Source organism: Microcaecilia unicolor, chromosome 5 (assembly GCF_901765095.1).
Source record: "Microcaecilia unicolor chromosome 5, aMicUni1.1, whole genome shotgun sequence".
NCBI classification, from domain to species: Eukaryota; Metazoa; Chordata; class Amphibia; order Gymnophiona; family Siphonopidae; genus Microcaecilia; species Microcaecilia unicolor.
The window spans coordinates 21,869-41,584 of NC_044035.1; the positions used below are offsets into that span (position 1 = coordinate 21,869).

At 43.9% G+C, this 19,716-nt stretch overlaps 1 protein-coding gene across 1 annotated transcript in view; it reads left to right on the plus strand.

Annotated features, from left to right (window-relative positions):
• The first annotated feature begins 16,482 nt into the window (after positions 1-16,482).
• Positions 16,483-19,716, plus strand: part of CTBP2 (C-terminal binding protein 2) — a 177,482-nt gene continuing 174,248 nt past the window's right edge. Inside the window, exons 1-2 of the mRNA XM_030204693.1 lie at positions 16,483-17,246; positions 17,283-17,887. Of these exons, the coding sequence (XP_030060553.1) occupies positions 16,483-17,246; positions 17,283-17,887 (1,369 nt within the window). The remainder of the gene's footprint in view (positions 17,247-17,282; positions 17,888-19,716) is intronic.

Consider the following 19,716-nt stretch of genomic DNA (forward strand, 5'->3'; position numbering starts at 1 on the left):
GCTTGACAGTGGGGACAGTGTTCTTTGGGTCATAGGCAGCATTTCTCTTCCTCCAAACACGGCGAGTTGAGTTCATGCCAAAGAGCTCAATTTTTGTCTCATCTGACCACAGCACCTTCTCCCAATCACTCTCGGCATCATCCAGGTGTTCACTGGCAAACTTCAGACGGGCCGTCACATGTGCCTTCCGGAGCAGGGGGACCTTGCGGGCACTGCAGGATTGCAATCCGTTATGTCGTAATGTGTTACCAATGGTTTTCGTGGTGACAGTGGTCCCAGCTGCCTTGAGATCATTGACAAGTTCCCCCCTTGTAGTTGTAGGCTGATTTCTAACCTTCCTCATGATCAAGGATACCCCATGAGGTGAGATTTTGCGTGGAGCCCCAGATCTTTGTCGATTGACAGTCATTTTGTACTTCTTCCATTTTCTTACTATGGCACCAACAGTTGTCTCCTTCTCGCCCAGCGTCTTACTGATGGTTTTGTAGCCCATTCCAGCCTTGTGCAGGTGTATGATCTTGTCCCTGACATCCTTAGACAGCTCCTTGCTCTTGGCCATTTTGTAGAGGTTAGAGTCTGACTGATTCACTGAGTCTGTGGACAGGTGTCTTTCATACAGGTGACCATTGCCGACAGCTGTCTGTCATGCAGGTAACGAGTTGATTTGGAGCATCTACCTGGTCTGTAGGGGCCAGATCTCTTACTGGTTGGTGGGGGATCAAATACTTATTTCCCTCTGCAGAATGCAAATAAATTCATATACTTTCCACAATGTGATTTTCCGGATTTAATTTGTGATGTGCTATCTCTCACTGTTACCAATAACCTACCCATCAATTATGGGCTGCTCATGTCTTTGTCAGTGGGCAAACTTACAAAATCAGCAAGGGATCAAATACTTATTTCCCCCACTGTATATAGTGACATTTTGAGTCATATCAGTGTGTTGTAAGGCCGTAATAACGGCCAAAAGTTCAGCATGCTGTGCAGTATGGTCAGGAGGGGTTTTATATTGTACTTGCATTATCTTTCTTAGATTCTCATCCACCTGCACGCAGGCAAAGCCTGCAACAGTCCTTTCACAAGCTCCATCTGTAAACCATATTAACCCATCAGATAAGGGTTCAAAAGTAAGACAGTGAAATGTAGGGATTTTTATAGTATCGATCTCACCCTCTAGATCGACAGGAAAAAGCAGATCTATCTTATTTCTCTGTTCTTTAGTTAATGGTATTATTCTTATATCTTGTCCTAAAAGTACTGCTTGATATTTTCCAAATCTAGTGGCTGTCAATGCCGTCTGGCTAGGGCTCAACAGCGTTTTAATCGTGTGGTTGGTATGTATTACAATAGGCACAAAAGGCATTTGTGCTCTCCATTTGCCTACTGCTACCACAATAGCTGTCAATAACTTTGGTATTTCTTTCATTCCCTTTTCCACATGATTAAAAGAGCCTGATAAAAAAGCTACTGGTGTATTTACTTCATTATTTTGATTAATCATAGCTGCCCAACTGTTTCCCATGTCTTTTACCCACAAATGCACAGGTGATTGTATATCTATTACTGCTAAGGGTCCTGGGGATAACAGATCCCTCACAATCTTAGCCAGTACCATCTTATCCTGCTCTTCCAACACAATTAGTGTATTCTTTGGTGTGGCTGCGGGCAGTTTCAAATGTTTATAAAGTCTCATTACTTTTTGTGTATAATTTGGTATCCATTGTCTGCAATAATTTAACATTCCCAAAACAGCACGTAACTGGGTAACTGTTTGCGGTACCGGAGTCTCATTTAAAATAGATATAACTTCCGGTATAATGACCTTATGTTCTGCTGAAACATTTTGTCCTAAAAAGGTGACAGTAGACTGAGCTACAACACATTTCTCCTTGTTACATTTATATCCTAACTCTCCTAATAACAAAAATAATTTTCTAGTCCATTCTAGGCATTCTGCTTCAGTCTCAGCAGACAGTAGAATATCATCTACATAGACAAACAATGACACCGTGTCAGGCAATTGACTCCTGAAATCCTTTAAATCCATCATTAGTTGTTTTGAGAATACCGATGGACTATCAGTAAAGCCTTGCGGCATCCTAGTCCACCGATATGCCTCATTCTGTACTATAAATGACGTCAAATCCCTAGACTCTGGATGAAGAGGTATTGAAAAGAATGCATTAGACAAGTCAATGACAGTATTGTACGCATATATATTCTGGGTATGCAAAAGTGTAGCAGGATTCGCACAAATCGGAAATTGATTTCTTGTAACCTCATTTAGCTCTCTTAAATCATGTACTATCCTTACATTGTTTTCCCCTTTCGGGACCGGAAACAATGGGGTATTGTACGGGGATACTGAAGGTTCAATAATACCACATTTCAATAATTTACCAATGTGTTCCAGGGTTTTGGATACTAATTTAGGTCGTATGGGGTAAGGGTCTTGCTTCGGCCCCTGTGCCCCTTCTATTAATTCTATCTTATAGGGTTTTGCATTTACAGTATGGCTAGTCCATATGGTGACTCACTTGTACTCCAAATATGTTGTGGTAATTCTTCCATAACCCTTACTTTATTTTCATTATTCAACTGTTGGACCATAGTGAGCAAACTTGGTATTTCTTTATTTCCAAAATCTAAACACAGTCCTAATTGAGACAACAAGTCTCTACCACACAAATTTACTGGGCAATCAGGTGCCACTAAGAAGGGTACCACAGCCTCCCTTGAACCGTGCGGTTGGCATTCCAAGCGCACCAGAGTCGGCTCCGTTAGCCTTTTTCTTTGTTCTATCCCCATAAATCCCACTGTTGTTCTATAATGATTTGAAAGCTTAACTCCCTGTGGTTTTGCACATAACACAGAGGTACTCGCCCCTGTATCTATCAAAAATCTCACAGGAGTTCCATATTTTCCAATTGTCAATGTAATAAAGGGCTCCCTTGTGTCTAACCTGAAAATCATTCCCTCTTCCTGACACAGGTCTGCTTCCAGTCAATAGCATTGGTCTGGAATATTCTGCCAAGTTGGAAAGGCATTTACAGTGCCCAGTCTCTGTACTGCCGCTCCTGGTCCCTGTGTTTGCGTCGCCGGCTGCTGTATTGCAGTCTGCGGGGCACTCGCAGGTATCCCTACTACTTGGGGCATCAATCCTTGCTGCGTCTGCATTTGTACTTGGGGCATTCCTGCATTCTGATAACATTCTGAAGCATAGTGACCATATTGCTGACATCCCCAACATTGTACATGTGCCCTTCTATTAGGTGATGGTCCTGATCCTTGCATCCCTCGACCTCTAACCATGCCTCGTCCCCTTGGTTGGTACGGCCGGCTATATCCCGGTTGTACATAGTAAATGACCTGTGGAGGTGAGGCAGAGGGCATTACCATTGTTTCCTGTTTTTTGTTTCTATCCTGTTCCTTGCTTTCCAAATCCTTTAACTGCATAGTCATTAACTTAGAAGTTAATTTAGCCTGTTCTTTCTGTGGGGTCTCTATCAGTTTACGATGCACATTACTAAAATGCATCAACGTCTCTCTTATTTCTGGCCACGGCTTTGAGGACAGGGCAATGACAGCATCTAAATTCTTACGCATATTATCAGGCAGTGTGGACATAAATAGGTGTAAAAATACTGCTACATTATGATCCACATCTGCATCTTGCCCTGTTTGAGCCTTATACAAATTTATACATTTTGTCAAATGCGCCGAAAAATCAGTTTTAGGGTCCCATTTATTTGCCGTAATGGCTGAAAAATCAATCGGGGTTGGATACATCACATGCAGAGCTGCAGAAAGAGCAGCCTTACTATTCCCTGCGTATACATCCCCATCCACAGTATGTGATGGCAGGCGCTGATATCCACACTGCACTGCCAGTTGAGATATACTAATACCTGACGCTGCACACAGGGCTTTAAAATCTCCAATAGTCAATTGAGTCCCTGCAGTTGCCTGTTCTATCCCATCTAACCACATACGAGCTCCTTTCACTATACTGGGAATTTTTGCAACTAAAGTTGTAACATCTACGGGGGTGTATGGTTTGTAATGGCGTACTCGATTGCCAGCTGCGTCTAAGCGCGTCATAACTGGCATGTGTAAAGCACTACTATCTAAAGCGCCGCAAATCTCCTGTTTATATTCCTCTTCCACCTCTTCTTCAGCCTGTTTTATTTTGTAAAACCAATTGTCCCAGTACTCCAGCCCTGCTTTAATAAAGTCCAGGCTTCCCGCCTTGAGGCAATATTTATTTATTACTTCTGTCAAATTCTGTATGTCCTCATGTGAGGTAGGTCCTCCCTTATCACAGGGGAAAAGGAGGTTTTTAACTTCCAACAGGTTCTTAGTAACTCCCCACCATTCTGCCCCATATTTAGTTTTATCCAATCTCACAAGTTCTGCAGCTACATAGGTTTCCTTAAAAATTGCCTTTGACGGTCTGGGTGTCAATTTGGGCGGTGTGTCCCTGATTTTAGACGTGGGTGTCTGAGGATCCACTCTAAGGGAAGGTTCAGGGGGTGACTCGGTACATAGCCGAAGCCGTCCCTCAATTTCAAATTGAGTTGCCAGGTCATATTGTTCTGATGTAATTAGGGTTTTCAAATCAGGGTAAGTGCCTGATTCTGCACTAGATTTTCCTTTTTCTTTCTGTCTCACCCGTTTTTCCTCCTTTTTTTGTTCCCTAGTCCCCACATCACTGTCCTCATTATCCCCTCCCTTTTCACTTTCTGAATCACTGGGGGGGTCATCAAGAGCCGAATACCCAGCGCATGGCACAGGGCGCTTTGGCTTTGATTCCTTCATTTTATCAGTCGCCCTTAGGGGGCACAACGTGTCCCTGCTAGATTCATACGACGGGGGATTATTTCTTTTATACATTTCTGCCTCTTGTTGTATCCTATCTACATCAGCATGAAAAAGATCTGCTGCTACAGAAAATAAATTCCAAATTGTAAGATGCTTCTCTAAACTTTTCTGCTTTTTCTTGTTGTCTTGTATGTATTTCAGTAGAGATAATAATTTTGGACGATCAAACGATCCATACTGAGACCAGCTCAAAAAAGAATCTTTTGCATCATATTTGACCCATTTCTCATGTGTTTCTTCAATCTGTTTTTTTTCTAATGGGAATAATTCTATGACATGCTGCAAAGGGGTGCATTTTTTTGAACTATATAAATCTAAATACAAAGTATATACAGGGGGCTTTTCTTTCTTATCTGCCCCTTTCCCTTCCATTTTATTCTGACTATTACAATTTCTCCTATAGAGCCACAACCTACAAAAATATACTAATGCACCTAAACAAAGAAAATATACAAAAAAGAAAACTACAAAGCTAAACAAATATACCACTAATAAGTCCACAATGTAAGCTTACTCACGCGTCTTCTTATTTCTCTTTAGCAAGCCCAGGAGTCGTCACCTGTATGTCCACGTCAGTAGGTTGATCACTCCCAAATCAGTGGTACACAGAAATCAGGCTTAAACAATGCTTGCTCTCAAAATCCTGTAAAAACTTTCATTAACAACAAACACTTAATTTGTCATTCGTCTCGCCTTCTCTTTTCCGTGTGCGGCATAAATCTTCTCTCCTGGCTGGCTCGCCACTTTGAAGAAAAGGCTAGACGAATTTCATATTCCATATAAAAAGTTTATTTACAATTGTACTGGATACCTTTAATGAGGTATTCAGGAAGCATGTTCAGACAAAGCAGTCAGAATGCTTGCTACCTCTTTGTTCTACCCTGCTTATATACTGTTTTATGAATAATCTTCTCCTGATATCACGTGCAGGCTGTATGCAGGCTGTACCATACCATAAATCCTTAATTTACAGCAGAACATATGCTACATCTGTTTCCCATTATGCTCCATTTTCTTTTCTTACAGACAGTCAGGCACCTTGCCCATACTTCAGCACATTCTTTCTCTCTCAAGACATGGGGGAGGTTGCATTAATCACTGTCAGCACTTCCTGCTGCTGTGAACTTTTCAACTCTTTACACTTTATATTTCTTACAATATATACAATTTAGATGTTAATTTTAAACAGCTGGAATGTTAAAATTTTCTCCCACTTTGTGTCCTTTATGAGCCTGGTTTTGTATCAATGCAGAAACAGTGCACCTCCTTGATTACTTGGTGCCTAATCTTATTTGTCATGCAAGCTATGAATTACTTTTCTTAGGAACTTTATTTTCACTAATTTGCACTGTTTAAATGTGATTTTGTTCTGCATTAAATATAACTAGAAATGTGTAAAGAATAAGTCCTAATCTGTTTAATTGCTTTGAGTCATGTTGTAGGTTCATTCAAAGAACTTTTCTTTCCTATCAGTTCCGAAGCAGCATGATACATCCCATGTGAACTCCCTCCTGTGTACACCTTGATGGCTCAGGTCTCCCTTGCAACGGTTACATCCTGATCTGTAATACCAGAACCAACGCTGATCCCTGTCGATTCCTCAGTCTCCTGGATTGTCAGCCTATCATTGCAACACAATTTTTAAAATGACACTGGCTTGCCAGCTTTCTCGCTGCCTATGGACTTTTCCAAGTTTTCTGTTATTATTATTGCATTATCTTTCTTCTAGTCCCTTGTTCTGTTATTTTCCATAAGATTCCCTGATACTAGTTAACTGTTTTGTATTTTCTTATTTTGTATCCTGTGATCAAATATTTTGTTAATATGTCAATTACCTCCTACGGCACTTAATTATCTTCTTGCATCCCACTGTGGACTTTGTATTGCTTTAAATAGTCCTGACTGTTGCACTCTTATTGTTAATTGTACACATATTGCCATGGATAACATTCATAATCTTGTCAAATTGCTTGTTCATGCTTATGCTGGGGTCCTCATCCTTAGCCAACACTCTCCCTCCCTCCCACACTTCCTTGCTGAAGAACATACCATTCATAAGCCTCCTGGTTATGCTCCTTATTTTTTTGTGTAGTATTGATTATAGCAGGTCTTATGTTCTATCTTCTGGTTTCCTGTGCTATGACTGCTTGCCGCCGGATTATGGCAACTGCATAATGGTAGTCCATGCTCCAGCCCAGCTTCCCTCCTCTCATGTTCCCTTCTAGGGGTAGATACAGACTATGATTTGCTTTGGGGTCTTTTCACTTGCTTCTCTGTCTAATGAGGCCTCTACAGCCTGAAAAACCTAGTCATAGTGTGGCCCCTCTTCTCTTGCTTCGAGGGCCCACAAGAGGGGAGATGTATATCACAGAGGCCATGGAAAGGTGCAAACCCTCCATATTTCTAGTTTTTATTTTAATATAGCTGTTTTGCTTTTCTTGAGCTTGGAGCAGACCTGGAATTGGAAGACAGCTAGAAATGTAAGGCTGTAGAAATTTGTGGTTTGACATTTGGCCTATGCTAACTTGTGATAAGTTGCTGGTCAGCAACTAAGGGACAGAGGCCAAGATGCACTAAACAATCGTTAGAGCCCTTCCCTTAGCGAATCGGTAAGGAACGGCCATGCATTATGGAAAGGGAATGCAAATGAGCTGCTCGTTGTAGCTCACTTGCATTCTCTATTCCATCGTTAAACAGTCGGCCAATCGGCCAGTCGAGCATGTGCAGAGCAGCCAAGCGTTATGCTGGCTGCTCTGCGCATGCCAAATACGCCGCACTGCTCAGTAGTAGTGCAATTGAGGGCGCCCATCCAACAAAAACCATACATTTTGGCCGTCATTCCCCCCTCCCCCCACCCAATAATAAAAATATATTTTTTGGCTGTGAATAAACATTTATTATGTGTAATACTTATTTAGTAGCCAGAGATTTTCTTGCCTGGGGGGCAAGGGTCCACCCTCCAGAAGGCTACTCCTGTCTCTGAGGCAAAGACAGAAGTATCCACTTCCTATGTCTGTCTCAATAGCAGACTATGGACTTTTCCTCCAGGAATTTGTCCACACCTTTTTTTAAACCGAGATACACTATCTGCTGTTACCACATCCTCTGGCAAATAGTTTCAGAGCTTAACTATTCGTTGTGACTTTTTCTTTCTGTGGCACTTTCAGTATTGGCTCTGAAGAACCCAGTCTTGCTCCTGTTTACCACCACTGTATGTGCTCCGAGTGTGTGAAAGGCTTCATGCTATTCGCTATTCAGCCTTTCAAGAGGGAAATGTTATATTCTTTCCTCTGTTAGGCCTGTGCTTTGCTCAGTTTTGTTCTGGGAACTTGGCCTGGCAAGTTTGCATCTTTGCAACATACAGTGCTTTTCTCAGGAGCTGGGAGCTGAGATCATGTCTTTCATATAAGGTAACCTTGACAGTTGCTGACAGGCTGAGGACACAGTGAGCCTAACAGAATGTTTCATTTGGGGAGATAGATGGAGAGAGAGGACACAAGGGTATTGTTCTGGTTGTGCACGCAGAACTCATAACTAATTATCCAATGGCCACCAAGGGTGCATGTGCCCACCATGTCAGGAGAAACTGATATATCCATTTCTGATTCTAGTTTGGGGAAAGTCACATGATTTCTGGGAAAGTGAAACTTATGGGGGCTATTTATGTGATGGCAGAGAGAGGTGTGAGCTGAGCAGTCCTTGTCTTTCAGGGTGCGCACCTGACTGACAACCTGCTCCAGGGAGAAAACAATTATTTTGTATATTGGCTCTGTGAGATATAAATAAAGATATTGCTGATTGCACCTATCTGAGTCTAAGTTTTCTCTCTTAGTTTTTACAGCCTATGGTGATAGTGCCCAGATGGCTGTATGTGTTTCAGACAATACCGCTGTACATGACTAGGAATAATGAACACAAGTTAAAACAGATGCTTCAAAAATTTTTATGGCGGGGGAAAAAGCCAAGAATAGCGCTGTCAGCGCTGCAGGTGTCGGTGGAGTATGGAGGCCTGGGATTACTTAACATGAGATACATGATGATCGCCTGTGGGATGAGACACCTAAATGATTGGCTCCGAACAACACAATATTTTACACCAACTACATTGGAGCTGAGCGAGGTAAAGGACAGGCACATAAGCCATCTGTTACACAAAGGCAGTGGAGCTGAAGGAAGATTCACTGGTAAACGGCATTTTTGTTACAAAGAACGTGAATGGTGTTCTTAGCTAAGTCATGGGTGCTGAATTCGAAAATGAAATCAGTTTTTGCCTATTGGGCTCAGTTTTCTTGTGACACACTACCCTTTTTATAAAAATCCTTGAAAATGCTGCATTTTGGTACCCTGCTGTGCAGGGCCGCCGAGAGGGGGGGGCGGGGGGAAAAATCCCCAGGGCCCGGGCCTTCAAGGGGGGTCCGGTGCCAGTCCCACCTGCCCTCTGACCGTCTGCCACCGGGCCGGCCCCCTGTATTTCATGACCGACATGCTATTTTTTCTGAATATTTCTCCAAGGAAGGTGACATGGTCTTTTGTAATGATATCGAATCCGTTATGGAGACTCTTGGCCATGATTTCAATGTAAATGAGTGGCGCTTGTTCATAGATTCTAGCAAAGTTAGTCTGAAAGCAGTACTTCTTCACAATGGGAACGAATTTCCTTCAGTTCCAATTGCTCATGCAGTTAACCTGAAGGAGACATATGAGAACTTCAGCCAGCTACTCATACTTGTCCAATATGAGAAATACAAATGGCGTATATGTGGAGATCTCAAGGTTATTGTAATTCTGCTCAGTATGCAGCTCGGGTACACAAAGCACTACTGCTTTCTATGCGAGTGGGATAGCAGAGACAGAAAAAACCACTATTGTGGGAAAAAATGGCCTGCTCGGAATGAACTACTGCCTGGACAGAAGAATGTGGTGAACATTCCTCTTGTTGACCCCAAACATGTTTATCTACCTCCGCTGCACATTAAATTGGGTCTCATCAAAAACTTTGTAAAAGCCATGGACAAAACATCTCCTGGATTCATGTACTTGCGAGAGAAGTTCCCAAGGATCAGTGAAGCAAAAATTAAGGAAGGAATATTTGTAGGACTGTAAATTAGGGAAGTAATGGCTGATGAAAATTTCCTTGATATGTTGAACGATGTTGAAAAAAAGGCATGGCTGGCTTTCACAAGTGTCTGCAAGAACCTTTTAGGCAACAATAAGGCAGAGAACTATCGTGATATTGTACATGAATTACTGAGATCATACCACCATATGGGATGTAACATGTCACTAAAAATACATTTCTTGAACGATCATTTGAACTTCTTCCCGGATAACCTTGGAGCCATTAGTGATGAACATGGAGAACGGTTCCACCAGGACATTTCTCAAATGGAAAAGGGTTATCAAGGCAAATGGAATGCCGCAGTGTTGTCCGACTACTGCTGGACCTTATGGAGAGACGTTCCCGAGGCAAAGTACCACAGGAAATCAGGAAGGAAATCTTTTTAGGTATGTTTCTTCACTTCTCTTTACTCTTATGTTGCTTATATCTTTGATTTCTTTGTGAACTGACATAGTTTTTTTTTGAACTCTTGTAGCAGAAGCGTGTCATTTTGCCAGATACATATAATAGCTACATACGCCAACACAAGCATTTACAAAAACCATTATCACATGAAAACTGAGGCTGATACAGAAATTCTGAAATGAGATCTGGATTCAGGGAAGAATTATCTTCCAGAAAATGTATGTTTTGTTCTTGTTACAGAAAAAAAAGTTTTTTTTGTAGACCAGTGTTATTGAACTTAGCTCAGATATTGCCAACAGCAAGAACGACATGGCGATGGCTGTGCCGGCGACATCGGTTCACAAGTCAAATCACGCCGTATCTACCCATTTGCGGAAACCCGGATTTTCCTCCGGGAAGGATACAAAATGCATTTCACAGATGGAAAAAAAAGGGGGTAGAGTACTTGCTGCATGTGTTGCACACAGAAGGGCAGATTAAGCCATGGGCAGTACTGCAAATTCAATTCTCACTACGTTCAACGGACTGGTATCACTATTATCAATTGAAACATTATGTAACCAGTCTGCCCAAGGAAGCACTGACGGAAGATGTACAGGAGGAGTTGGGGTCTGCCCTGTCGTTGGGAGCGCAGCAGAAAGTGCCCCTGAAGTTTTATCATAGACATCTTAAGGACATGGCAGAGGAGTTAAACACAGCGGCCATGGCGAGAGCATGGAGCACAGAGATCCAAACAGAGATCACAGAAGCAGAGGTGCGAGAGTACCTAAAGGGATACAGAAGGACCACAGGACTAGCAGCATACTGGGAAATGCAATACAAATTCGTGGTGCGAGCATATATCCCGCCCAGGAGGGCATTCCACTTGGGGCTCTCCCGGACGGTGCATGCCCAAAGTGCCAAGGGGATGGAGCGACTCTGGGACAAATGTTCTGGACATGCCCAAAAATTAGGACATTTTGGACAATACTGATTAAGCAGACCTCTCTGCACTATGGACAATAACTTGGCGCTACAAAGCAAGATTGTTATTTGGAAAACCAACTTTAATACAACCATTACCCAAAGGATGTAAAGCTTTTGTGATGCGCGCCATTATGGTGGCGAAAAATACAATACTAGTGGCCTGGCTAGATTCAGAGGGCCCTTCTGTGCAACACTGGAGAGGACAGATGATTCACTTGATGAGAATTGAAAGAATGGAACAGAACATACAAAGGCCGATAAAAGACAGAACTTTCCAAAACAGATGGGGCCCCTTTTGGATGACACTGACACCTGCGGCCAGAGGGCAGCTAATGAACATTTAAATAAGATTGAATGTGAATGAATGATGTGGAGGACATAAGGAGCTGGAAGGTGGGTGAGGGGAGGGAGGGGAAGGGAAGGAGGGGGGATGGGGGATAAGAGGGATGAGAGTGGGGATGGAGGGGAGGTAGAGGGAAGAGGGTAATGGGAAGGGGGGGAGGAATGTAAAATAATTGACGAGGAAAGTTGTGAAGTTAAAACGTTACTTGACATGTTATGACTGTTTATTCAATAAAACATATTTAAACATAAGACCAAAAATACTATAATGCTTCTGTATTGCTCCATGCTGGGACCTCACCTCGAGTACTGCGTTCAGTTCTGGTCGCCGTATCTCAAAAAAGATATAGCAGAATTAGAAAAGGTTGAAAGAAGAACGACCAAAATGATAAAAGAAATGGAACTCCTCCCCTATGAGGAGAGGTTAGGGCTCTTCAGCTTGGCAAAGAGACGGCTGAGGGGGGATATGAGGGGTAAGGAAGGCAGCAATCCAGCACAAGTCAGGTCCAGGCACAGAGGCAAGGCAGGCAGCAATCTGGCAGAAGTCAGGTCCAGGCACAGAGTCAAGGCAGGCAGCAATCAAGCAGAAGTCGTGTCCAGGCAATGAGTGAAGGCAGGCAGCAATCCAGCATTAGTCAGGACCAGGCACAAAGTCAAAACCAATTAAATCTGCAGTCGTCACAACAGGAACGCACCATGAAGAAGTAGCTGATGCAAAGAGAGAAGGAAAACTCTGGCCGTCTTCAAATCTAAGCTAAAAGCCCACCTCTTTGATGCTGCTTTTAACTCCTAACCCTTATTCACTTGTTCAGAACCCTTATTTTATCATCCTCACCTTAATATTCCCTTATTTCTTGTTTGTCCTGTTTGTCTGTCCTAATTAGATTGTAAGCTGTCGAGCAGGGACTGTCTATTCATGTTCAAGTGTACGGCGCTGCGTACGTCTAGTAGCGCTTTAGAAATGATAAGTAGTAGTACAACTCCTAGTTTTAAAGTGAAGGCGTCTGACGTCAGAGTAGGCGCGTCCAAAATGTAGGCACACCCAAAGTGTAGGCGCGTTAAACTGGAAATGAAGAGAGAAGTGTATGCCTCTGCCTCCACGTCTGATGTTCCGGGTACGTGACAGTATGCTATTGAGTCAGACATGGGGAAGTCATTGCTTGCCCCGGGATTGGTAACATGGAATATTAATATTATTTGGGTTTCTACCAGGTCCTTGTGACCTGGATTGGCCACTGTTGCAAACAGGATACTGGGCTAGTTGGACCATAAGTCGACCAAGTATGACTATTCTTATGTAAGTCTCATGTCCCATCTGCAAAGAGAGGAAATTCTACAATGTAGATGACATACAGCTGAAAGAAAGGTCCAGGATTTGCAGCTAATATTGCACAGAGATATTGGATATTGAGAAAGTATTTTAAGACTAGGGAGAAGGTATTTTTGGTAGCAGAAATAATGTTTTTTTCTGGAGGTATCACAAGAAACATAAAAAAGAGGAGGCAATTTTTATTCCTTTGTCCTAGTATACTTCAGTTTGGTGCGTGTTTCTTTTTAAAATTTCCTTGCTAGTGTACTGTTCTTTATCACTTCGATAAGTATATATTTTGGGATCCAGTGCATCCTACTACCTCTTTGGCAACTAAGGGCCAGATGCACTAAACTTAACAAGCCATTAATGAGCAAGTAGTAAACCCTGGCATGCACTAAAGACTTTTTTCAGACGATGGTAGCAGCTAACGAAAATGGAATGCAGATGAGCCAGGGGCGTAGCCAGACAGCAGATTTTGGGTGGGCCTAGACAAGAAGTGGGTGGGCACAAGTGTTCTCCCCCCCTCCCCCACCAACTTAAAAAAATATCTCAGCTGGTAGGAAAACACTGCTCTCTACCTTGGCAGCCTGCAGCAGGCATGCGCTGAAAACTGAGCATGCGCAGTTGCCAGTATCGGCAGCTTAGGAAGCTCAGACTTCTGAAGTGGAGAGCAATGTTTTCAGCACCATCAGGAAGAGGTCTTCAGCTGGCGGAGCTTGGGATCCCCACCAGCTACCACTAAATGTGTGCTGCTGTTGGGTGGGCCTGGGCCCTAAGTGGGTGGGCCCCGTCCCACCCAGGCCCATCTGTGGCTACGTCACTGAGATGAGCAAATTGTGTAGAAACCCTATTGTAATGAGATGCATTAACCTTTTCCGATTGCCTTAACGCTGGAAAATCTAACGAGAGGTCTGTACCTATCGTTGAGGCTGCGGGGGATTGAAAAAGAGCTACAAAAGTAAAAAAAAAAAAATTGGGGGAAAAAAGTCAAGTGCTCGTCAGTGCAATAATAAAAACGTCTATTTTGGCCGCCTTCCCCCACCTGCACTAATAAAAATTTCTTTTTTGGCAGTGCTTCACTCAGCTGAGAGACCTGGAAGTCTCTGAGCCAATCACAGTGCGTTTAGCTCGGCTAAACGCGTTGTGATTGGCTCAGAGCAGTGGCGTAGCTACGTGGGGCCTGAGGGGGCCTGGGCCCCCGCAGATTCGCCCCTGGCCCCCTGCCGACGACCCCCCTCCCGCCACCAACCCTCCCCCACCATCGCCGCCAGCCCCGCTACCGCATGATTTACCTTGATTGCTGACGGAGATGCCCAAACCCCGCCAGCCAAGAGTGTTCTTCAGCGCTGGAGTTAGTAAACTCCGGCGCCTTCATTCAAGAAAGTTCGTCTGAAGGATCAGCTGGTTTTGACGCCTTACGTCCTGCACCGTGCATGTAGCCCCATGCAGGACGTAAATGCGTCAAAACCAGCTGCTCCTTCAGACGAACTTCCTTGAATGAAGGCGCCAGAGTTTACTAACTCCAGCGCTGAAGAACACTCTTGGCTGGTGGGGTTTGGGCAGCCCCGCCAGCAAACAAGGTACTTCATGGGGCGGGCGGCGACGGCGGCCGAGGGTTGGTAGCGGGAGGGGGGGGAGTTTAAGAGTGTCGGCGCGATCGAGCGGGGGAAGGGGGGTTGCCGGAGGGGGGGAGGCGGCTTAACAGTGCCCCCCCATCTCGGGCTCTGGCCCCCCTCCTGGCAAGGTCTGGCTACGCCCCTGGCTCAGAGACTTCAAGATCTCTCAGCTGAGTGAAGCACTGCTAAAAAAGACATTTTTATTAGTGCGGGGGGGAGGGGAGGCAGCCAAAATGGGCACCCATCCAAAAAAACGTCCATTTTGGCCCCCTTAATAATAAAAACGTCTTTTTTGGCAGTGCTTCACTCAGCTGAGACCTGGAAGTCCCTGAGCCAATCACAATGCGTTTAGCCGAGCTAAATGCGCTGTGATTGGCTCAGAAACTTCCAGGTCTCTCAGCTCAGTGAAGCACTGCCAAAAAAGACGTTTTTATTATTGCAGGGGGGAATGACGTCCAAAATGGACGTTTTTTTTGGATGGGCATCCTCAACAGATGGGCGTCCTCTGTCGAGCCACATCAGAGGGGGTGAGCAGCGAGGCGTCTTCGGGCGGCACAGGGAGGCATATTTGGCATGCGCAGAGCAGCCAGAATAACGCTTGGCTGCTCTGCACATGCTCCACCGGCCGACTGTTTAACGACGGAATAGAGAATGCAAGTGAGCTACAACGAGCAGCTCATTTGCATTCCTTTTCCTTGATGCATACCCGTTCCTTACCGATTCGCTAAGGACATCGGTAAGGAAAGGGCTTTAACGAGTCTTTAGTGCATCTTGCCCTAAGAGAACTGCAGTGGCACTTAAAGTTTGCAATCAGCATGCTGGACTTTGCTTTTTTCCTGTTATTTCCTTTCTTTTCCCTCCATGTTTGTATTGGATTCTCCTTTATTTGTGGGCTAAACCTAAAAGTTATGAAATAATTTATTTTTTCCTGTGTGGGGTTTAAGGACCAGCCTATTTTTTCTTTTGTTTTCTTTAAGCTTTGCTGTTCAAGTTCTCTTGATTATATATTGTAAATGTATAAACATAAAATAAAATGTATAAAAAAGAGAAAGAAATGCAGAAAGAGGGATGAAAAAGGATCAGAGCACGGAGACAGGCAGAGTTATGGAAGCTGACTGTGTGGTCATGTGCTAGCCAGGCTCCAGAGATTTTATCTGCCTGCTAATCCCCATGTAGATTTACAAGAGATATCCATGACAGCAAGACGTCTGAAGCTGGCCAGGATAAACCAGCTGGCGTGAAGGCATCAGTGACTCTTGTCTATCCTAGGATTGTGCAGAAAAGGCTCTATGAGCTTGTTGCTAAGGACAGAAATGGAGTTACAATCTGCTGAAGTTTCACAGGATTAATAATTCAGGGAATACTTTGTAATAGAAAACCTGGTGTACTGTCCCAGAAGAGTTCCGACACAGCTGCTTCTGTTTGTTTGTTTTTTTTTAATGCTGTAACAGAAGATTTTACAGAGCTTTGTTCTTCCTCTTCATGCCAAAGTCTTTTATTTCCAACGCCAGTTGCAAATAGGCATATAAATATCAGCCGCTCACAGAGCTGGGATGCTGTTGGCTGGTATGAGGGCAACTGGGAGACCAACAGTGACTATGTAAGAAGTGCTGAAAGACTAAATTCTATGTCATTGGCAAGCAGCTTTCTGTGAGCATCTCAACAATCAAGGATGCATCATCTTGCTAGAAAATGCTGACCTTAAGCAAGGGCACTACCCATACCAGGACTTTGCTTTTTTCCAAGACCACCCAGGCCTTTCTGGTCATCAAGACAACAGATTTGTGAGACAGGGCTCAGCCTCAGTTCCTAATTATCAGTACAACAGACAGACTGCAATGTATGGGCTTCACTCACTCCCATCTCAGGATTACTATACTGATCCCACAGTAGGAAAAGGGCCACCAGAAGATCCCCATTACTACAGAGAACAAATAATTCACAGACCAGGACAATATTATGGACTATCTACTGGCAAAACAGCATGGGATCAGACACACGGATGCCCACCTGTCTCTCATGAAGTTACCCACATGTACAGAGAATCAATGGGTAAGGTCAACTTTGAGAGGCAAAAGATACGAAGCCGTGATCCTTCTTCAGCCCAGTATGTTGCCATTAATTCTACAAATCCTTCCTATGCATCAGAAGCACCTCCTTTTGTGAGCAGACAGGTGTATAATGTACAGACTGCTGCATGCAGACAGGCAGTACCAACTAACCTTGCAGTAGATCCATCAATGACTGTTGTAATGGAAGGTGGTGGGGTTACCTCTGCTGTTCCTGTAAGCCAGAACATGAATTCAAAGACAGCATATGGTTATGGGAGCACTCTGACTCCCCATAGCTCCTTTCCAGCTTTCCAGTCTCAGACACCAATTGCGCTTCTTGGAGACAATATGAAAAAAAAATTGAATCCTGAATTTATCTCCTTCCTACATTCCGAGGGATTGTCAGAAAGCACAACCAACGCTTTGATGCAGCAAGGATTTGATTCTCCAAATCTTCTAGCTGTAATGGAAGAAAATGATATTAAATCTGTGGCTACCAATCTTGGACAGGCGCGAGCATTATCTCGTATTGCTCTGAGCTACAGAGCTGCGCTACAGATGAAACAGCAGGATCACAAGCCCAATAGTGCACTGCGCCCCAGGGCCAGATCTAACAGTTTCAGTCACCAAGGTGAATTTCAGCACAATACATACGGAATCCAGTCTGTCATCAGTCCTATGACAGATGCAATAAGCATGCAACAACCCAATGTATTACTGCAGCCTTTGTCAGCCAGGGTGGGAGAGCAGAACCGCCGTCCATCCAGTGCTCCATCCCAACACCTCCTGGAAACTACTACCTACTCTGCTTCTGGGTCAGCACACCAAGGTAATCACATGTTGCCCAACTCTGGATATAATCGGTCTGTACAGTGCTCAATACAGGCTCGCCCAGCATCTGTCTACACCACTCAGACTGAGATTCCTATGAGTACCATTCACAACAACTTCAACACAAGTCCCAAGACAGCAAATCCCACCAGCTCTACTGTACCAATAGAACTAATGAAACGGGAACACAACCCACCCATCTCTCCAATGCACAGCCCACACTGTAGCCCTCAACTCCTTCTCAAGCAGGAATTTCACCTGGAGCCTTCACCATCCCTGAGCTTGCATTCCCCACACCAGAAAATCACAAGACGTACCGGACCACCAATCATTGTCTCCAGTATAACATCTCCAGAAACAAGTAAGTACCCTAATAGTTACTGGGTTAGTAGAGGACACTGTGAACAGTATTAGTATGCCTGTGTGCATGTATATATTGTGGTTAGAAGTATGCTATCGCACAGCTCTTGAATTAAACTAATAAGATCAGAAAAAGTGCAATACAAAGGAGATAGATAATAACATGAGGCTGACAACCAGACCGTGGGAGCTAGCCCAGCTGACTCCCACGGTCTGTAGTGATACCAGATATTCAATGCCAGGTCTTTTCTGGTGACCGGCATTCAATATGCAGTTCATTTTTAGCCGGTTTCAACACAACCGGCAAAGTAAATGCTAAGACTTAGCCGGTTTATTTATTGCATTTGTATCCCACATTTTCCCACCTCTTTGCAGGCTCAATGTGGCTTACAATACATCATGAATAATGAGAATACATGAGAAAGTATATAATTAGTAATAGCAGGATTTTGCATGACATGATAACGATAAAACATGGTAGAATTTTTACAAGCAAACATAGTAAGAGATATTTAAGAAATATATAAGAATTATAAAGAAAATGTACATTTAGTAATAGCAGAAGATCCTCGGTAGCATGATAATGAAAAACATGATAGTAGTTTGGCAAGCAAATATTGTAGGGGCAATTCTGTATGTGTGTACAGGAATTCATATTTGTTGATCTTTGCTGTATGCCTTGTTGAAGAGATGGGTCTTCAGTAGACTTCGGAAGTTGGCTTGTTCATAGGTCATTTTTAGGTTTCGCAGCAGCGCATTCCAGAATTGTGTGCTCAGGTAGGAAAAGGTTGACGCATGTGTTCGTTTGTATTTAAGACCTTTACAATTTGGGAAGTGAAGATTAAGGAATGTACGGGATGATTTTTTAGCATTCCTGGGTGGTAAGTCTATCAGGTCTGACATGTAGGCTGGTGCGTCTCTGTGAATAATTTTGTGAACTAGGGTTATCCTGAAACCAGCCAATATCCCACGGTTTCAACCGGGCACATTTGGCTATTAAACTCAGGATGAAGACCGGTGGATAACTAGTTATCTGTTAGCCACTAACTGTCAATATTCACCGGGGGATAGCTGGCTTAAGAGCATTTGAATATCGGGAGGGGGGAAGTAAATGTTGGCAGATAAACATCCACACAGTCCATCCAGTCTGCCCAACAAGGTGGCCAAAGTTCTGTGTCACGAAACGCCTTGTTTGCCACCCATGTGGGGTTACCCCGTGGCTACTTAGAGGGTCTATCTCCAGCACAGATCAGGTCAGCCTGCACCTGCCACTTGTGCTCTACACCTAGCACCCTCCTCCCACCGACTGGGTCACAAAACGCCTCTGGGCGAGACTCCCGCTCCCAAATTATCCCCAGTGATTTCTAGGTTACTGGAGACCACACTCCCAGTGGTTCCACAGTTCCCAGAAAGCACTCAAAGACACATCTACTCCACTCATTATCTTGTAGGCTTCTATCATATCACCCCCTTTTCTCCAAGCTGAAGAGCCCTAACCTTCTTAGCCTTTCCTCATAGGGAATCGTTCCATCCCTTTTATCATTTTCGTCGCCCTCCTCTGCACCTTCTCCAATTCCTTTATATCTTTTTTGAGATGCAGCGACCAGACTTGGACACAATATTCAAGGTGTGATGGCACCATGGAGCGATACAACGGCATTATAACATCCTCGTGTTTGTTTTCCATCCCTTTCCTAATAATACTCAACATTCTGTGCGCTTTCTTAGCCGCCGCAGCACACTGAGCAGAAGTTTTCAACTTCTTATCAACGATGACTCCCAGATCCCTTTCTAGTTCTGTGACCTCTAACGCGGAACCATGTATGACAT